The sequence below is a fragment of the Aplosporella prunicola genome (assembly GCF_010093885.1).
Source record: "Aplosporella prunicola CBS 121167 unplaced genomic scaffold K452scaffold_29, whole genome shotgun sequence".
Classification (NCBI taxonomy): Eukaryota; Fungi; Ascomycota; class Dothideomycetes; order Botryosphaeriales; family Aplosporellaceae; genus Aplosporella; species Aplosporella prunicola.
This window is the reverse complement of record NW_022983557.1, coordinates 183,232-199,294: the sequence shown is the minus strand read 5'-3', so window position 1 is coordinate 199,294 and position 16,063 is coordinate 183,232. Positions and strand designations below refer to the sequence as shown.

The window sequence follows — 16,063 nt, the reverse complement described above, 5'->3', positions numbered from 1 at the left end:
TCATGGATGTAACCTCTGCCTTCGCGCCCGATCACGGTTGACGAGGAGGACCAAGCGAAAGGATGTACGCCCGCGAGGTCGTGCGCATTTGATTCGTGGTGAATTTGCGCCAAGACTTTGAGTGGCTTGCGGACGGAGAATCTCATTCAACTGACTGTAACACGTGATAGCTATTTTTTTTTTGTAGGGGCGGGAAATCACGTGCCAAAAATTCACTTCATTCATTGAGTAGGTAGTTAGCTTTAGCGGAATGTTGAGGACGGCTGATCATGCCGGAGCAATACCATGGGCTAAGAAACGAAGCATGTACGGCTCCGTACTCTGAGGCATGTACTCTAAGTCCTTGGAGCAAGTTTCTTGACCGGCGACATCGGATGAGCTGTGACACGGCAACCAAATAAATGAGGCTGCCCAAAGACACGAAAGCCAGCGACGGACGTCGTCACAGAAAGCTCAGCCCTGCGGGTGCCACGAACACCCTGATGCTCGGCGTCTGTTCGGATCGTCATCGAGTCACCGCCTGGTTGCCAAAATGACGCCGGGCGGCGGACTGCGGCGAGCAGACCGGGTGGAAATTTCTATGGACCCTGGTGTGTCGTGAGGCGACGGAGTGCTCCACCGCTACGCTGGTTGAGCGTCTCCGCGCAGCTGGCCCAGCGCCCGCCGGACGGACAACGTCGCACAGCAGCGCGGCGCGGAAGACGGCGGAGAAACGAGTGATTCGTGAACAGGCGGGATTCCAGACCAAGCGTGTCCGTAAGCGTGGACGGACAGCTTTGTCAGGGCGCCGATCGGGCAAGTCGCGTCGTTTTGCCTTCGCGTTAGGCGGCTTGCCCCTCTCTCGTTGGCAGGCAGGCCCCACCATTACTTCATCCGCCTCCCAAGAGACAGTGTTTTTCTCCCCTCAACCCCCCTCCAAACCTCCAACACCTCATCCTCTCTCTCTCCTCCCTTTTCCCACCCATACTATCCGATCAATCCTCCAAAATGGCTTACGGAGAGCTTGACCAGCTCGCCATCAACACCATCCGGACGCTGGCCGTACGTCATGATCCTTATCTGTCCCCCGACAACAACGCTGACCCGGCTGCTTGCAGGTCGATGCCACCTTCAAGGCGAACTCCGGCCACCCTGGTGCGCCCATGGGCATGGCGCCCGTGTCCCACGTTCTTTTCAACAAGTTCATGAAGTTCAACCCCAAGAACCCCAAGTGGGTTAACCGCGACCGTTTCGTTCTTTCGTACGTTCTCCCCTGAAGCGCTTCCACGATCAGTTTTGGCGAGCTGCCTTGAGCCAATTCCGGAGACGGCGGGGTGAAAATCCCACGTCGTTTCCTCTCGCTCCGGCGGAAAACCCTGTTGATGACCCGCGCCACGGGCTTGGCGTCGTCAAATCTGATCGTTTTGTTGCCAATCTTGCTCTGCTAGAGCCAATTGGTTTCTGGTACTAACATCCACTCCAGCAACGGTCACGGCTGCATGCTCCAGTATGCTCTCCTCCACCTTTTCGGCTACGCCGTCTCGATGGACGACCTGAAGTCCTTCCGTGTAAGTACCGAGAAAATCCGTCCAATCAGGACGGGAAGCTCATTATTGCACAGCAAATCGACTCTATCACCCCCGGTCACCCCGAGTCCCACGACACCCCCGGTATTGAGGTCACCACTGGTCCTCTTGGCCAGGGTTTCTCCAACGCTGTCGGTCTCGCTGTCGCCCAGGCCCAGACCGCGGCTACCTTCAACAAGCCCGGCTACGAGCTGATTGACAACTACACCTACACTTTCTTCGGTGATGGTTGCGCCATGGAGGGTGTTGCCTCTGAGGCCGCCTCCGCTGCCGGTCACCTGCAGCTCGGCAACCTGATTGCCATCTACGATGACAACGGCATCTCCATCGGTAAGTCTTCGGAGCCCATGAATCGGTGACGTCAGTGCTAACTGGGCATAGACGGTGACACCAAGTGCGCCTTCACCGAGGATGTCATGAAGAGGTTCGAGGCCTACGGCTGGCACTGCGAGTACGTCAAGGACGGTGACAACGACCTTGAGGGCATTGAGGCCGCCATCAAGAAGTGCCAGGCTGTCAAGGACAAGCCTTCCGTCATCAAGCTCACCACCACCATTGGCTTCGGCTCCAAGCTCCAGGGCACCGGTGGTGTCCACGGTAACCCCCTGAAGGAGGACGACATGAAGCAGGTCAAGGCCAAGTTCGGCTTCGACCCTGAGAAGTCCTTCGTTGTCCCCAAGGAGGTCTACGACCTGTACGGCAAGAAGGCCACCGAGGGTGCTGCTCTCGAGGAGGAGTGGAACAAGCTCTTCGAGAAGTACGGCTCCGAGCACAAGGAGCTCCACGCCGACCTTGCCCGTCGTCTGACCCTTGCCCTTCCCGAGGGCTGGGAGAAGAAGCTCCCCACCTACAATGTCTCCGACCCCGCCATTGCTTCCCGTAAGCTGTCCGAGTCCGTCCTCGAGGCCATCCACGATGTCATCCCCGAGCTCGTCTCCGGCTCTGCCGACCTTACTGGCTCCAACAACACCCGCTGGAAGAACGCCGTCGACTTCCAGCCCCCCAACACCGGTATCGGTGAGTGGAACGGCCGCTACATGCGCTACGGTGTCCGTGAGCACGCCATGGCTGCTATGATGAACGGTATGTCCGCGTACGGCACCCTCATCCCTGCCGGCGGTACTTTCCTCAACTTCGTCTCTTACGCCGCCGGTGCCGTCCGTCTGTCGTCGCTGGCTCACCAGCGCGTCATCTACGTCGCCACCCACGACTCCATCGGTCTTGGTGAGGATGGTCCCACCCACCAGCCTATTGAGACTCTTGCCCACTTCCGTGCCCTGCCCAACATGATGGTCTGGCGCCCGGCTGATGGCAATGAGACCTCTGCTGCCTACTACATGGCCCTCACCTCCAAGCAGACCCCCTCCATCATCGCCCTCACCCGCCAGAACCTGCCCCAGCTTGAGGGCTCTACCCTCGAGAACGGCATCAAGGGTGGTTACGTCGCGCTTGAGGACAAGGAGGCTCAGATCACCCTCGTTTCCACCGGTTCCGAGGTCTCGATCTGTCTTGAGGCCGTCAAGTTCCTCAAGGACCAGAAGAACATCAAGGCCCGTGTCGTCTCGATGCCCTGCGTTGAGGTCTTCGACGCCCAGAGCAAGGACTATAAGCTGTCTGTCATCCCCGACGGCATCCCTGCCCTCTCCGTTGAGGTCATGTCGACTCTCGGCTGGGAGAAGTACTCTCACGAGCAGTTCGGTCTCAACCGCTTCGGTGCTTCCGGCCCCTACAAGCAGGTCTACGAGAAGTTCGAGTTCACCCCCGAGGGCATTTCCAAGCGCGCTGTGGCCACCATCGACTTCTACAAGGACGTCAAGCCCCTGCGCTCCCCTCTTAACCGCGCCTTCCAGCAGCTCATCTAAGCGCTGCGGCGTTGAGGTGTGTTGCTAATGGTGGATTGTGCTGAGGGACTACGTTAATCGCGTGGTCGTGGCGCTTGGAGAAAAAGAGGTTATGATTATACGCACTAGTAGACTGCAATGAAGAATGATTTCGAGAATACATTTATCTGGCCTTGACTGTACTTCGGTGACGCGTGTTGTGCTGCCTTGCAGACTAACAGGCCTAATGACAACGGCACCTACCATCTTAATAGTAAGACTTATGTCAATATATGGAGCTACCTTGGAAATCAATCAATCCGTGGAATGTATGCATCATTTCGAGCGACATAAGTCCAACGCGCCAATTCAGTCTCCCAATGATACAAAATCCCTAGATATGTTAACTGTGAAGTTAACAGAACAGTAGTTGAGGGGATGCTTTCTTTAAAGGTACCATAATGATGACTTCGACGTTGTCGAGACTGATGACTTCCTCAAGGTATAAGGATCTATATAAGTAAATTAAAGTTAGTAAATCGTAAGCAAGCTCATATAGGCTTTGTTGCCTCGAACTAGGAATATGCCTGCACATTAGGTGAGTATAGCTGGACTACTCAGCCAATATTTTATGCTTTTACATGAAATAATAACTGCTTCCTTAGCTCTTCCTGTGAATCTGAGAGCCAGCCGGAAATCTATATACAAAATCTAGCATCTCTGGCCTGTGTATGAGGCTGCAGCGGCTTCGAGAGCTTTGAACTCGGTTGAGGCAAAGGCCTGCACAGCTCCTAGCGCATACCTACGCGGCACCATTCATACCCACATGAATGCAATGCTAGCAGACGGTTTAGAAGCGCGAGAACGATAGCAAGAGCCAGCGTCTTCGGGCCAAGGGGACGGAGTTCGCCATCGGCAGACAGCGGCCCCAGCCCGACCCGCGGGACGCGGATGAGAAGGTCTAAGAAGAAGCGCTGCTCGGGGCAGAGCAGTATCGCCAGCAGCAGCAGCAGCAGGTGGTCCGCCCTTCAAACCCTTTCGACCGCGCTGCTCGCCCGACCTGCCGATCTCGTGGTCAACTCTCTCTCCGCCACGCCACGCCCCGCTCGCACGCTCACCGAGCTCCTGCTCCACCACCAGCAGCAGTAGCAGCCGCTGCTCTCTCTCTCTCTCTCTCTCTCTCTCTCTCTCGCTCCCCTACTCGCGCTCCCGCTCCGCGGACCCCATGGGACTTCGCACGAATACGGCGTGGGCATCGAGCGTGAGTTCACCCCAGAAGGGCCTCGCAGTACGTACGCGGGACAGGCGGCGATTGATCGGCCCAGCAGCATGGGCTCTAGGAGCGCGCCAATGTGTGCTTCTGCCACCGCTGGCGAAAGTAGTCCTGCAATCAATCGCGTCGCGGATTTCTGTCCCAATTGCCCAAATGTTTGCGGCTGAGTTGATGCGGGGAAACGCCAGTGCCTCGTAGAGCACCTAACTGGCTCGCCGCAACGCAACGCGCGTCCGTGTTGGAATGATTCTGTGTGCATATAGCCTCTGCTCCAGTGACGTTGTTGGAATTTTGATTAGAATGTGCATGACGTTGTGATTGAAAGCCGTTGATAGTGGCAGTGAGTTATTTCGAGTCTGTTTCAGCCAGCTGAAGCTCTCAAGCGCTAAGAACGTCGTTCTTGATATTCATCACTCGGAAATAGCCAAGGACGGGGGGAACCGTAGACTTTTTCTGATGAGAAGGCCGTGGTAATCGTTTTTATTTGTCGTGTCCATCGTCGGGTTGGGAGCACAGTGATTAAAAAAAAAAAAAAAAAAAAAAAAAAAAAAAAAAAAAAAAAAGATTCTTTGGAGAGAGGTATAACTTCGTAAGCCGTCAAAACGAGCTGTAGTGCTTCTTCCATGTCGGTACACTTGAGTCTGACGTCCATATTTGTAGACCTTATATACTCGGTCTATATCAATGCAGCCCCTGACAGTCACTACTTCAGCGAACTGCTTCAGTGACATCCTTACAGTTTAGTGCTGCCTGGCAACCCAATCGGTCTGGGCTGAGAAAACATAACTTGCTTTTTAGACCTCCCAGTGAATCCGTAAGCCCCAGGCACTCCGATACGAGGTACAGACGAACGGCGCGTTCCACGTTAGCCTGAAAGCAGGATACCCGTTCCAGGGAACCACCTCCACCTCCACCTCCAAACACAGCAGGTAATAAAGAGACAGCAGAGCGCTCAATCCGTGATCCTCGGTCTCTTGCCCTCGCGGTCATCTCTCTCCTCGCCATACCTCTTCCGCTCGCCCACCGGCTTAGCATTCGCACCCGTGGCGCCGGGCCCGCCGCCCTCGCGGTCATTATCCGGCCGAAAGCGATCATCGACGCCCCGAAAGTCGCCGCCGGCGCCCTTCCCTCTCCTGTCGCCAAAGTCGCCCCACCGGCCCGTGTCCTCGCTGCGCATGTCCTTGTACTTGGACCTGCCCTTGCGGCCCAGCTTCGTCATATCGCGAATCTGCATGTACTCGGGCAAGGCGTCTTTATTACGCACGTCGTCGACAAAGCGACTGCCCATGATGTCGCGGCGGTCGAGGCCGGCCTCGGCCAAGTCGTCCTGGAAGAAGGCGCCCTTGTGGAAGTACTTCTGCATGGTGGCCATGGAGCCCTTCTGGGCGCGGTCCTCCTTCTGCTGCTCGATGAAGGCGCGGTCCTCGGCCTCGCGCTCCTCGGCCGTGAGGTTGCGCCGGCGCTCGACCTCGTCGCGCTCCTTTTCGGCGGCCTCGATGGCTTCGCGCTCGCGCTTGACCCGCGTCAGCTCGCGCAGCTTCCACGCCGCGAACTCTGCTTCGGGGGCGAGGCCGTCGCGGTCGTCGACCTCGTCGCCGAGTGCGGCTTCGTCCTCGTCGTCCCAGAACTTCTTGCCTGCTGCCCGCGCTGCCGCGTTCTTCTGCAGCTGCTCTTGCACGAGCGCGTCCGTCTTCGCTTTCCGCCGCGCCGTCTCCTCCGCCCACTTCTCCTCTTCCGTCTTCTCGCCCCCGCCGCCTGCATTTGCTGTCGCAGAGACTTTGCGCTGGTCTTTCCGCACGAACACGGGGCGGAGCATCTTTTTCCGGCGCGCGGCGGCCTCGTCCTCGCTGCTGCTCTCCTCCTCCTCTGACGAGTCGTCCTCGCTCTCGCTCCCCTCCTCCCCACTTCCCTCCTCTTCCTCCTCACTCTCCGTCTCGAACCCCGCCTCAGCAGCCGCGCGCGCCGCCCTCTCTGCTTCCAGCCGCGCCGACTCCTGCGCCGCGCCTTCGCGCCGCCGCGCATTGAGGTCGACGTTTTGCAGGTTGGCGCTGAGCTTCGTCGCGTTTTTGGGGAACGACGACGCCTTCGGCACAGGCGCAGCGGCTTGCGGTTGTCCTTGCACGGCCTGCTCCTCGTCGTCGCCCGACTCTTCGCCGCCGTCTGACGATGAGGGCTCTTCGGCGACGGGCTTGCCCGGGCGGTAGCGCGCCGGCTTCACGGGGTTCGCGGTCATGCGCTTGGGCGGCATTGCGGCGGTGGGATGGGAGGAGCGGTCGCGTGAGTGCGTGTCGGTGTCGATGTCGATGGTGACACCAGTGAAGTTAGGTTGCGTAGGGCTGAACCTTAGCGAGAGGCGCGTCTTTGTCTCCGGCCAACCCCCGGTCCCCGCCCCAGCTCTCGCGCGCCCACGCTCCGCATAACATGAATTAACTAGAAGGTTGAAAGAGCGAAACGAGCCTTTGTTTTTGTTTGTTTGTAGGCCGCGACTGATTTGCATCAACAGCTTCATACTACCTCCGATCATGTCCACGAATGCGAGCGCCCTGCACTACTACTCCAACCATCAGTGATTCCGGACCACATCTTCCAACCACTATCCATCAGGCCTTGACTGCGCTTGCGAACCCAATACCCGACGCGGACACCAAGACGTCGAGATGCCCATTCCGTCGATACCAGGGGTCAAGGCGGAGCCCGAGCTGGCAGCGTCGTTCCGGGAGGAAGTGGCCAAGCTGCTGGGGCGCAAGCAGCACGGATTCGCGGGGGCGCAGCCAGTGTCGTTTGCCTCGAAGCACATCCACGAGCTGATGCGGCGGGACTACTACCTGTGCGAGAAGACGGACGGCATCCGCTGCCTGCTGTACTTCACGCAGGACGACCTGGGCAACGAGATACACTACTTGATCGACCGCAAGAACGACTACTACTACGTCCAAGGGCTGCACTTCCCGCACCACGCCGACCCCAGCTTCAACCGCTTCCACACAAACACCATCATCGACGGCGAGCTCGTCTACGACGCCGAGCCCAATGGCCAGCACCGCCTGCGCTTCTTGGTCTTTGATTGCTTGCTGCTCGACCACCAGCTGCAGACGCACAAACCCCTCGACAAGCGCCTGGCCTATTTCCGCGAAAACGTCTACAAGCCCTGGGAGAAGCTGTTCAAGCACGTGCAGAAGGACGCCCTGCAGTCGCAGCTCTTCGAGGTCCAGTTCAAGGACATGTCGTTCCCCTACGCGCTGAGTCACATGTTCAAGGTCAAGCTGCCCTCGCTCAAGCACGGCAGCGACGGCCTCATCTTCACCTGCCGCGAGACGCCCTACGTCTTCGGCACCGACGAGCACATTCTCAAATGGAAGCCCGCCCACGAAAACACCGTCGACTTCCGCCTCAAGCTGGGCGACTTTCCCGCTGCCGCAAACGGCACTAGCTCACAGCAACAAGACGAACAACAAGAGCCCGACTACGACGCCAAGCCCAGCTTCGACCTCTACGTCTTCCACGGCAAAGGCGACTACCGGCTCTTCGCACCCCTACACATCACAGACGACGAGTGGGCCGCGATGAAAGCCATCGACCAACAACTCGACGGGCGCATCATCGAGTGCTACAAGGACTCTGAATCGCGCTGGCGCTTCAAGCGCTCCGACGACGGCTCGCCCCATTTCCGCGACGACAAGCACGAGGCCAACCACGTGTCGACGGTGCACAGCGTGCTCGAGAGCATCGACGACGCCGTCTCCGAGGACGACCTCGTCCGCGTCGAAATGCGCATTCGCGAGTCCTACAAGCAGCGCCAGGCCGAGCGCGAGGCCGCTGAGAAGCAGAAGCGCCGGGAGTGGGAGGCTGCTGAGGAGGCGCGCAGGAGGAACGACGCGTCTAGGAAACGCGGCTCCGTGGAGTCGGAGCAGAATGGCCAGCCGGCTGATAAGCGCGTCAAGGCTGAGTGAGTGAGCAGTCATGGGCGCCGCTGCTGAGGCGCGTGTGTAATAGAAGGGAGGCGTGTGGGAGGCGTGTGGGATGCGTGTCGTTGGTTGGCCCTGGGTTACGGGTTTTTTTGCTGCTGCTGCTGCAAGGTTGGAAAAGCGATTCAGAATTTTTTTTTTTGTTTGTCGGCCCAGACCCCGTGCGTGTTCTAAGCCAGCTCCATACAATGATATCAGAGAAATTGGTGCGCGAGAGCGCTCACTCGTCGTCCTCGTCGACGTCCTCCATGTCCTCGTCTTCTTCGTCGGCGCTCCCCACGTCTCCCGCGCCATCGTTATCCAAGCCTTCACTATCCCACTCGTCGTCATCATCGGCGTCCATGTCCTCATCGTCTTCCTCCTCGCCCGTCTCGCCCCTCTCCTTCTTTTTCCGCTCGACATTCTCCTTCTGGATGCGCCTGCGCTCCTCCTTTTCCTTCCGCCGCTGGTCCCACATCTTGTCCATTTTGCGGACCTCGTCGGCGGACTTTGTGATGGACTCGTGCCACATGACCTTGCCGCCGCACAAGCCCTCCTCGACCTTCTGCAAGCGCAGCTTCATGCGCGGCCCCAGCTCGACGAGCTTGACGCCGCGCTTCTCGACGTTTGCGCGGGCGTCGTCGGGCCGCGACGCGGCGCCTGTTGCGGCGTCCTTGGCGCGCTGCTTCTCCTTGCGGTTGAGGACGCGGCGCGTGGCATTGGCGAGGACCTCGACCTCGGCGTCCGTCTCGACCTCTGTGTCGCTGGCGCTGGTGTAGCCGCCGCCCGCGTCCGGGTCCAGCAGGTAGTCAGCGACGTCGTCGAGCTTGCCGAGGTTGGGCAGCAGGCCCTTGCGCTTCTTCTCGGAGCTGGCGGGCAGCTTGGTGGCGTTGTTTAGGCGGCGGATGCTCTTGGGGACGTTCTTGGTGACGATCTTGGTCGTGATGGCGTAGTGGCGCAGGTTGATGACGTACGAGTTTGAGTCGGCGGGCGCGGGCTCGCGGTTCAGCAGCAGGACGCGGCGGATCGAGGTCAGGGGCGTGGCTTGCGGCGAGATGGGCGGGAAGAGGGATTGGAACATGGTGGTGACGAGGGACTCGAGCTGGGGCGGGACGGCGTTGGCCGCGCGGCTCTCGCTCGCCCCCGCGCTGCTCGTGAAGTTGTTCATAACCAGCAGCGGCGCCGTGTGGTATTCGTGCCCGCCCGTCTTGGGGTGCTTCTGCGCGCGCATCACGTCCTTGGCCAGCGAGTACTTCTCGACGCGGAAATGCAGCGTCGGCCCGCGCGGCGTCTTCGCCAGGCGGAGGTTGGTGTTGCCCGTCTCGGACTTGGAGAAGAGCAGGAGGTGGGAGACGCCGAGCGGGCCGGCCATGGTGGTGTAGTCGCGCAGCTTGTTCGACCGCCGTTCCTATATCCCCTCGTCGTTAGCTGCGCGCGCGCGTCTCTCTTCCGGTGTGTTTCCCATGTACCTTTAGTCGGGCTGCTGTGCCAGGCTCCATGACGTGCCGGACGTCCTTGACCAGCTGCGACACGCTGGAGCCGACCTCGCCGGCTCCGACGCGGATGACCATGCTCTTGGGGGCATTGTCGCCGGGCTTGGGCGCGTCGTGGGGCGCATTGGCCGCGCCGACATGGGTGCGCTTCTTGACTCTTCTCTTGGCCATGGTTGAATTAGTTTAGAAAAGTATGAGAGAGAAACAGAGAGGGAGAGGGATGGAGGAGTGTTGCGGGCAGGAATTCTGCCGAAGCAAAGAAGCGCAATCGTCGTCGATGATCAAAAAATCGCTGCGGGATGCTTATCGCGATAAGGGAATTTTGGTCTCACGCCCGCGTCGCCGACACTTTCTCTCTTCCTTCTTCACTTAGCACAACACGCCCACCATGCCGGCAATCAAGAAGAGGAAGATTAGCAACGACTCCCACAAGCCCGCCGCCGCGCGCAGCGGTGCCAGCAACGTGCGCCCCGCGAAGAAGCACGCCGTCGAGAAACGCAAGCCGGCGAAGAAGGCCGTAGAAGAAGCGACTTCGGACGGCGAGAGCAGCGACGAGGCGGAGGAAGAGAAGGAGGAGGAGGAGGAATCGGCACAAGAGGAGGAGGCGGCGGCGGGAGAGCAGCAGCGCAAGACATTCCGCGACCTAGGCATCATCCCCGAGCTATGCGACAGCTGCGAGCAGCTGGGCTTCAAGCACGCGACGCCCATCCAAGCGGAAGCGATACCGCTGGCGCTACAAGGGCGGGACCTGATCGGGCTGGCCGAGACAGGGTCAGGCAAGACAGCCGCGTTCGCGCTGCCCATCCTGCAAGACCTGATGGAGAAGCAGCAGAAGCTATTCGGGCTGATACTGGCGCCGACGCGCGAGCTGGCCTACCAAATCTCGCAGCAGTTCGAAGCGCTGGGCAGCCTCATCGGCGTCAAGTGCGCCGTCCTCGTCGGCGGCATGGATATGACACCGCAGCAGATCGCGCTGGGCAAGAACCCGCACATTGTGGTGGCGACGCCGGGCCGGCTGCTCGACCACCTCGAGAACACAAAGGGCTTCTCGCTGCGCGCGCTGCGCTACCTCGTCATGGACGAGGCGGACCGGCTGCTCGACCTGGACTTCGGGCCCATCCTGGATAAGATCCTAAAAGTCCTGCCCAAAGAGGGCCGCAAAACCTACCTGTTCTCGGCGACCATGAGCTCCAAAGTCGAGAGCCTCCAGCGCGCCAGTCTGAGCAACCCCCTCCGCGTCGCCATCTCCTCGTCCTCGCACCAGACCGTCTCGACGCTGCTGCAGAACTACATCTTCATCCCGCACAAGCACAAGGACCTGTACCTCGTGCACCTGCTGTCGGACATGCTCGGCCACCCCACCATCATCTTCACCCGCACCGTCAACGAAACCCAGCGCATCGCGATCCTGCTGCGGACGCTGGGCTTCGGCGCCATCCCCTTGCACGGGCAGCTGTCGCAGTCGGCGCGCCTCGGCGCGCTCAACAAGTTCAAAGCCAAAGCGCGGGACATACTGGTGGCGACCGACGTCGCCGCCCGCGGCCTCGACATCCCGTCCGTCAGCTACGTGGTGAACTTCGACCTGCCGCCGGACAGCAAGACGTACGTGCACCGGGTGGGCCGCACGGCGCGCGCGGGCAAGTCGGGCAAGGCCATCTCGCTCGTCACCCAGTACGACGTCGAGATTTGGCTGCGGATCGAGACGGCCCTTGGCAAGAAGCTGGCCGAGGAACTGGTCCAGAAGGACGAGGTCATGGTCCTGAGTGAGCGCGTGGGCGAGGCCCAGCGTGTTGCTGTGAGGGAGATGAAGGATTTGCATGAGGGCAGGGGCAAGAAGGGCAGTGTGTTGCGTGGCAGGCGGGGAGCTGGTAAGCGCGGCCGTGATGATATGGATCGTGAGGAGGGCTAGGGTGGGGTAGGTTTTAGGGGTTAAGAGAGAGTAATTATACCTGCTTTAGTGTGCTGGGTTCGGAATCATGTATGTGGTGCCATTCATCTAAAACGTTCTTCGTTTAGAGCGCGAGCGTGTGTGTATATGTATGTATACCTGAACCATTTTATGCAGCCTCCAAACGTCTCGATTCTCTCACACAGAGGTGCACATGCAAGCCCATCCATGCAAAGGCAGTCTATCACCCCAAACCCCAAAACGACATAACAGCACCAACCTACCTACGCAGCATTCTTCTCCTCCCGCACCCTCCGAATCACCAGCTCCCTAATCCCGGCCAGCCCCTCACTCTTCTGCACCGTCGTAACGCGCTTCTCCTTCTGCTCCAGCCCGACAAACTGCTCGGGCAGAACATCCTCAAACCGGAACCCCTCCTGCCCCTCGAGCGCCTTCTCGACCGCCGCCGAGAACTTGGCCGGATGCGCCGTCGCGAGCGCAATATGGTGGGCAGGGGCCGGGGCGCGCTCGGCGCTGCGCAGCGCGGCTGCGAAGCCGACGGCGCTGTGCGGGTCGAGGATGTAGTTGCCCGCCGCGGAGAGGGTGCCGGCGGTGCCGTTGCGCGCACTGGCTTTGGGGCCTTGTTGGCTGGCCGTGGTCGTGTAGACGTGCTTGATGGTTTCGAGGGTTTGGGCGTCAGACACGCGCTCGGACTCGAAGTCTTTGGCGGCGGCGGCGAGGACAGCGCTCTCGACGCCGAAGCCGTCGTTGCTCTTGAGCTCGGCCAGCCACGTCTTGACCTTCTCGCCGGCAATGGCGCGTTTGTCCGCCACGCTGCTGCTGCTGCTCGCGGCGCCGCCGTAGACTTCGTAGGCCAGGAACCAGAGCAGGCGCTCGAAGTTGCTGCTGACCAGGATGTCCATGGCGGGGGAGAGGGTTTCCTTGACGCCGTCGGCGTGGGCCTGGGCGCCGTCTTGCTTGAGGCCGCCGGCGGCCGCGCGCCCGTGCACCTCCTTCTTCTCGTAGTAGCCGGAGCGCCAGAAGCGGTTGAGGATATCGTTCTCGTTGGTGGCGATGACGAGCTTCTCGGCCGGCAGGCCCATGCGCTTCGCAAAGTAGCCGGCCAGGATGTCGCCGAAGTTGCCCGTGGGCACGACGAACCGCACGTGGTCGCCCGACGTGAAGGCCGGTGACCGCACCAGCGAAAAGTACGCGTGGAAGTAGTACGTGATCTGCGCGAGGATGCGCGCCCAGTTGATCGAGTTGACCGCTGCCAGTCGGTGCGTCTTGTTGATTTCCTCGTCGGCGAAGAGCGCCTTGACAAAGTCCTGGCAGTCGTCAAATGTGCCGTCAACGGCAAGGTTGTGCACATTGGCATCCAGCACCGTCGTCATCTGCGCCTCCTGGATCGGGCTGACCTTGCCCTTCGGATGCATAATGAAGACAGAGGCGTCCTTCTTGCCGCGCAAGCCATAGATAGCAGCGGAGCCGGTATCGCCACTAGTAGCGCCAATAACCGTAAGGTGTTCCTTCTCGCCCTCGGCCTTGCCCCTGTTCCGCCTGATGAGGAAGTATTCGAACAGGTTGCCCAAGAACTGCAGCGCGACGTCCTTGAACGCGAACGTCGGCCCGTGGAACAGCTCGAGCAGGTGGATGTTGCGCTTCTCGTCGAGCGTCACTGTCGGCGTGCGGTCTGCTGCCCGGAACGTCGCGTAGCTCCGCTTGATCAGGTCCTTCAGGTCGGCGGCCGGGATCTCGGTCGACGAAACGTAGAGCGAGAAGATTTCGTAGGCTAGCTCCTCGAACGTGTAGTCCTTCCACTTGGAGGCCCAGTCGGCGGGCAGCGAGGGGATCTCCTCGGGGATAAACAGGCCACCGTCGGCGGCGAGACCCTTGAGGACGACATCTTCAAAGGACAGCTGGTGGGGGTTGAGTCAGCGCATTGCAATTGGCGGCGGGGCAAAGTTGCGGGGGGCCGAGGGGCGTACATCGTAGGATCCACCCCTTGTGCTGAGATATCTCTGAGAAGCAGTGTGCGAGGCCATTGTATGTTTCGTTTTCCCTTAGGTGGCGATGCTGTGTGACAATTGCTCAAGAAAGATCAATTGTCGAATGACCGGCGGCAGAGCCAAGAGCGATCGCGGAGGTCGACGGCGGGCCGATCTGCGCACCGACTCTCGGTCCAGTCATCCACCCTTCGGACTTCATTCCATTGAATAGATATATATCTATCAAACCCTCACCGCCAACACCACCAACCTCCCCGTTCCTTCCCCTCCCTCTTCCGCTCCCGCTCCTCCTCCATCCCCTCCCTCCTCCTCATCCCCGCCCCACCACCCCATCAACACCGTCACTCTCACCCACGCAATCCTCTCCTCCAGCGCCCTCAACTCATCCCCCTTCATGCGCACCACCTCCTCCACCTTCCGCCCCAGCAACTGTGCCCACGCCTCGTCCGCCACAGCCGGTGCGCCGGGCTCCAGCGCGCCAGTCTCGTCGACCAACGGGCCGAGTATGCGCGGGTTGAGGCGCAGTGGTACGGCTGACGCTGTTGTTGCCGTGGTAGGAGTGTGATCAGGCAATGCGGTCGCACTGCTAGCAGTGGAGGAAAATGCACCGGTGCTGGCGGTGCTGGAGGGGATGGCAGGTGCAGTGCAGCGCAGACAGGATGCCTCGAGAGCATTAGCTCGCAGCGTAAGGCTGCAGCGCGGGCAAATGCCGATAGCGAGAGCCCCGCGGCGGTGCAGAGCCGTAAGTTCTGGGGAGGGCAGCAGCAATGAGGCGTAAGCCAGAGATGGGCGGAGCGGGTAAGCACGAGCGACGGCGTGGAGGTCAGCGAGGCTGTGGAGTGGGAGCGGCGGAAGAGCTGGCACCCTGCTCCTGCTTAAGTCGAGGCCGATAGGGCTGACGGCCAGAGCGGCATGTATGGCTGGCATGTCAAAGATGTTGGAGGGGAAAGGGGGTGCGGGGGAGTCGATCTGCTGGATGTGCTGGGCGTGACTGCGGAGGCGGCGGACATCCGGGAGGAGTGGGTCGATGTCGATGGTCGTAGAGTTGTTGATCTTGAGTTGTATGGTCACGTTGGTGTTGTTGACACGACTGCAAACGGGTTCTGTCAGGAGAAGAATCGTTTTGTGCGGTTCCCAGGTCGACGTAGAGTCGACGCTAACATCCCACAGGTCGAGAGTGGCCGAAGTTGTGTTGTCGAAGACACGGCAGGCGACGGTAGTTGCGGTGGTGGTGTCTTTACACATCACTGATCAACATTAGTACTTTCTTCTCTCCTAATCCTCTCAACACCAATTCCACATACCTGTCCTTCTAGCCCCGATACCTTTAACGCAAACCAATACCCTCGCGCCTCTCACCTCACACCCTCCCTCTGCAAACGTCGCAAGGCCCATTAGTCCGGGAATCTGACCAGGCCTACCACTTCTAGCCGCCTCTGCGCAGCCCAACGGGACATGGCAATCCTTCTCATGCACCATGCTCTCCAGCAGCTGGACATGGCAACCACGGTCCCGCTCAGGGAAGATGCTAGTGACAAGCGGCGCGTTCTCAGGCGCAAGCGCATACGTCACCACCGGCGCATGCGCAACATGCGTCGTCCAGACCTTGAGCAGCTGGCCGAGACGTAGTGGGTAAGCGGCCTGGGCATGCCAGAGACGCAACATCACGGCGCCGCCCTCATCTCCTATCACCACGCGTAGGCAACCCTTCGCTGCCCCTGGCGCCTGGCTCACTGCCCGCGTTGATAGCGTCTGGAGGTTGCGAACTCTTCCTTTGAACACGACGCCCCGCTGTGTCGGCATCAGCGCATCCAGTGAGACTTTTTCGTACGGTCGCTCGCCTGGCGGCGGTATGAATGGTTGCCGGAGTGTTGCATCCCGTTCTTCCAGGGCGATGGCGATCTCGGCGGGCGTAAAGGCGTCGCCAGGGATGAAGGCGTGGGTAGTGGGAGTGTCGGCCGGCAAAGTCGAAGACGGGACTTCTTGATGGGGGCAAGACTGGGGCATGCTAGGAGGTCTCTCCGGGCCAACAGCCGCAGGAGGCATTGTGGGTTATGCTGTGATGTTGCAC

The 16,063-nt window shown here is 60.1% G+C and overlaps 7 protein-coding genes across 7 annotated transcripts; 3 read left to right on the top strand and 4 right to left on the bottom strand.

Annotated features, from left to right (window-relative positions):
- Nucleotides 1–792: 792 nt before the first annotated feature.
- Nucleotides 793–3,711, top strand: K452DRAFT_321756 (uncharacterized protein). The gene is made up of 5 exons (XM_033544428.1): nt 793–1,041; nt 1,098–1,240; nt 1,463–1,547; nt 1,601–1,895; nt 1,947–3,711. Exons 1-5 carry the CDS (start codon nt 988–990, stop codon nt 3,425–3,427), a joined length of 2,058 nt encoding a protein of 685 aa, XP_033393236.1. The 5' UTR covers nt 793–987; the 3' UTR covers nt 3,428–3,711.
- A 1,557-nt stretch (nt 3,712–5,268) lies between these two features.
- On the bottom strand, nt 5,269–6,956 carry K452DRAFT_291567 (uncharacterized protein). The gene has a single exon (XM_033541202.1). The coding sequence runs from the start codon at nt 6,904–6,906 to the stop codon at nt 5,611–5,613; it is 1,296 nt and encodes a 431-aa protein (XP_033393235.1). The 5' UTR covers nt 6,907–6,956; the 3' UTR covers nt 5,269–5,610.
- A 359-nt stretch (nt 6,957–7,315) lies between these two features.
- K452DRAFT_301908 (uncharacterized protein) lies at nt 7,316–8,608 on the top strand (the record flags this gene model as incomplete). Its single annotated transcript, XM_033542513.1, has 1 exon — nt 7,316–8,608. One exon carries the CDS (start codon nt 7,316–7,318, stop codon nt 8,606–8,608), a length of 1,293 nt encoding a protein of 430 aa, XP_033393234.1.
- On the bottom strand, nt 8,477–10,332 carry K452DRAFT_361871 (uncharacterized protein). The gene is made up of 2 exons (XM_033546455.1): nt 10,072–10,332; nt 8,477–10,010 (listed from the first exon to the last, which is right to left on the bottom strand). The coding sequence occupies exons 1-2, from the start codon at nt 10,264–10,266 to the stop codon at nt 8,844–8,846; spliced, it is 1,362 nt and encodes a 453-aa protein (XP_033393233.1). The 5' UTR covers nt 10,267–10,332; the 3' UTR covers nt 8,477–8,843.
- A 151-nt stretch (nt 10,333–10,483) lies between these two features.
- K452DRAFT_301906 (uncharacterized protein) lies at nt 10,484–12,004 on the top strand (the record flags this gene model as incomplete). Its single annotated transcript, XM_033542512.1, has 1 exon — nt 10,484–12,004. The coding sequence occupies one exon, from the start codon at nt 10,484–10,486 to the stop codon at nt 12,002–12,004; it is 1,521 nt and encodes a 506-aa protein (XP_033393232.1).
- A 263-nt stretch (nt 12,005–12,267) lies between these two features.
- Nucleotides 12,268–14,028, bottom strand: K452DRAFT_235719 (uncharacterized protein; the record flags this gene model as incomplete). Its single annotated transcript, XM_033537456.1, has 2 exons — nt 12,268–13,902; nt 13,972–14,028. 2 exons carry the CDS (start codon nt 14,026–14,028, stop codon nt 12,268–12,270), a joined length of 1,692 nt encoding a protein of 563 aa, XP_033393231.1.
- A 300-nt stretch (nt 14,029–14,328) lies between these two features.
- K452DRAFT_196077 (uncharacterized protein) lies at nt 14,329–15,918 on the bottom strand (the record flags this gene model as incomplete). The annotated part of the gene is made up of 3 exons (XM_033535952.1): nt 14,329–14,525; nt 14,601–15,239; nt 15,297–15,918. Coding segments are annotated over 3 exons (1,458 nt in total), but the record flags the coding sequence as incomplete, so codon positions are not given.
- Between the last annotated feature and the right edge of the window lie 145 nt (nt 15,919–16,063).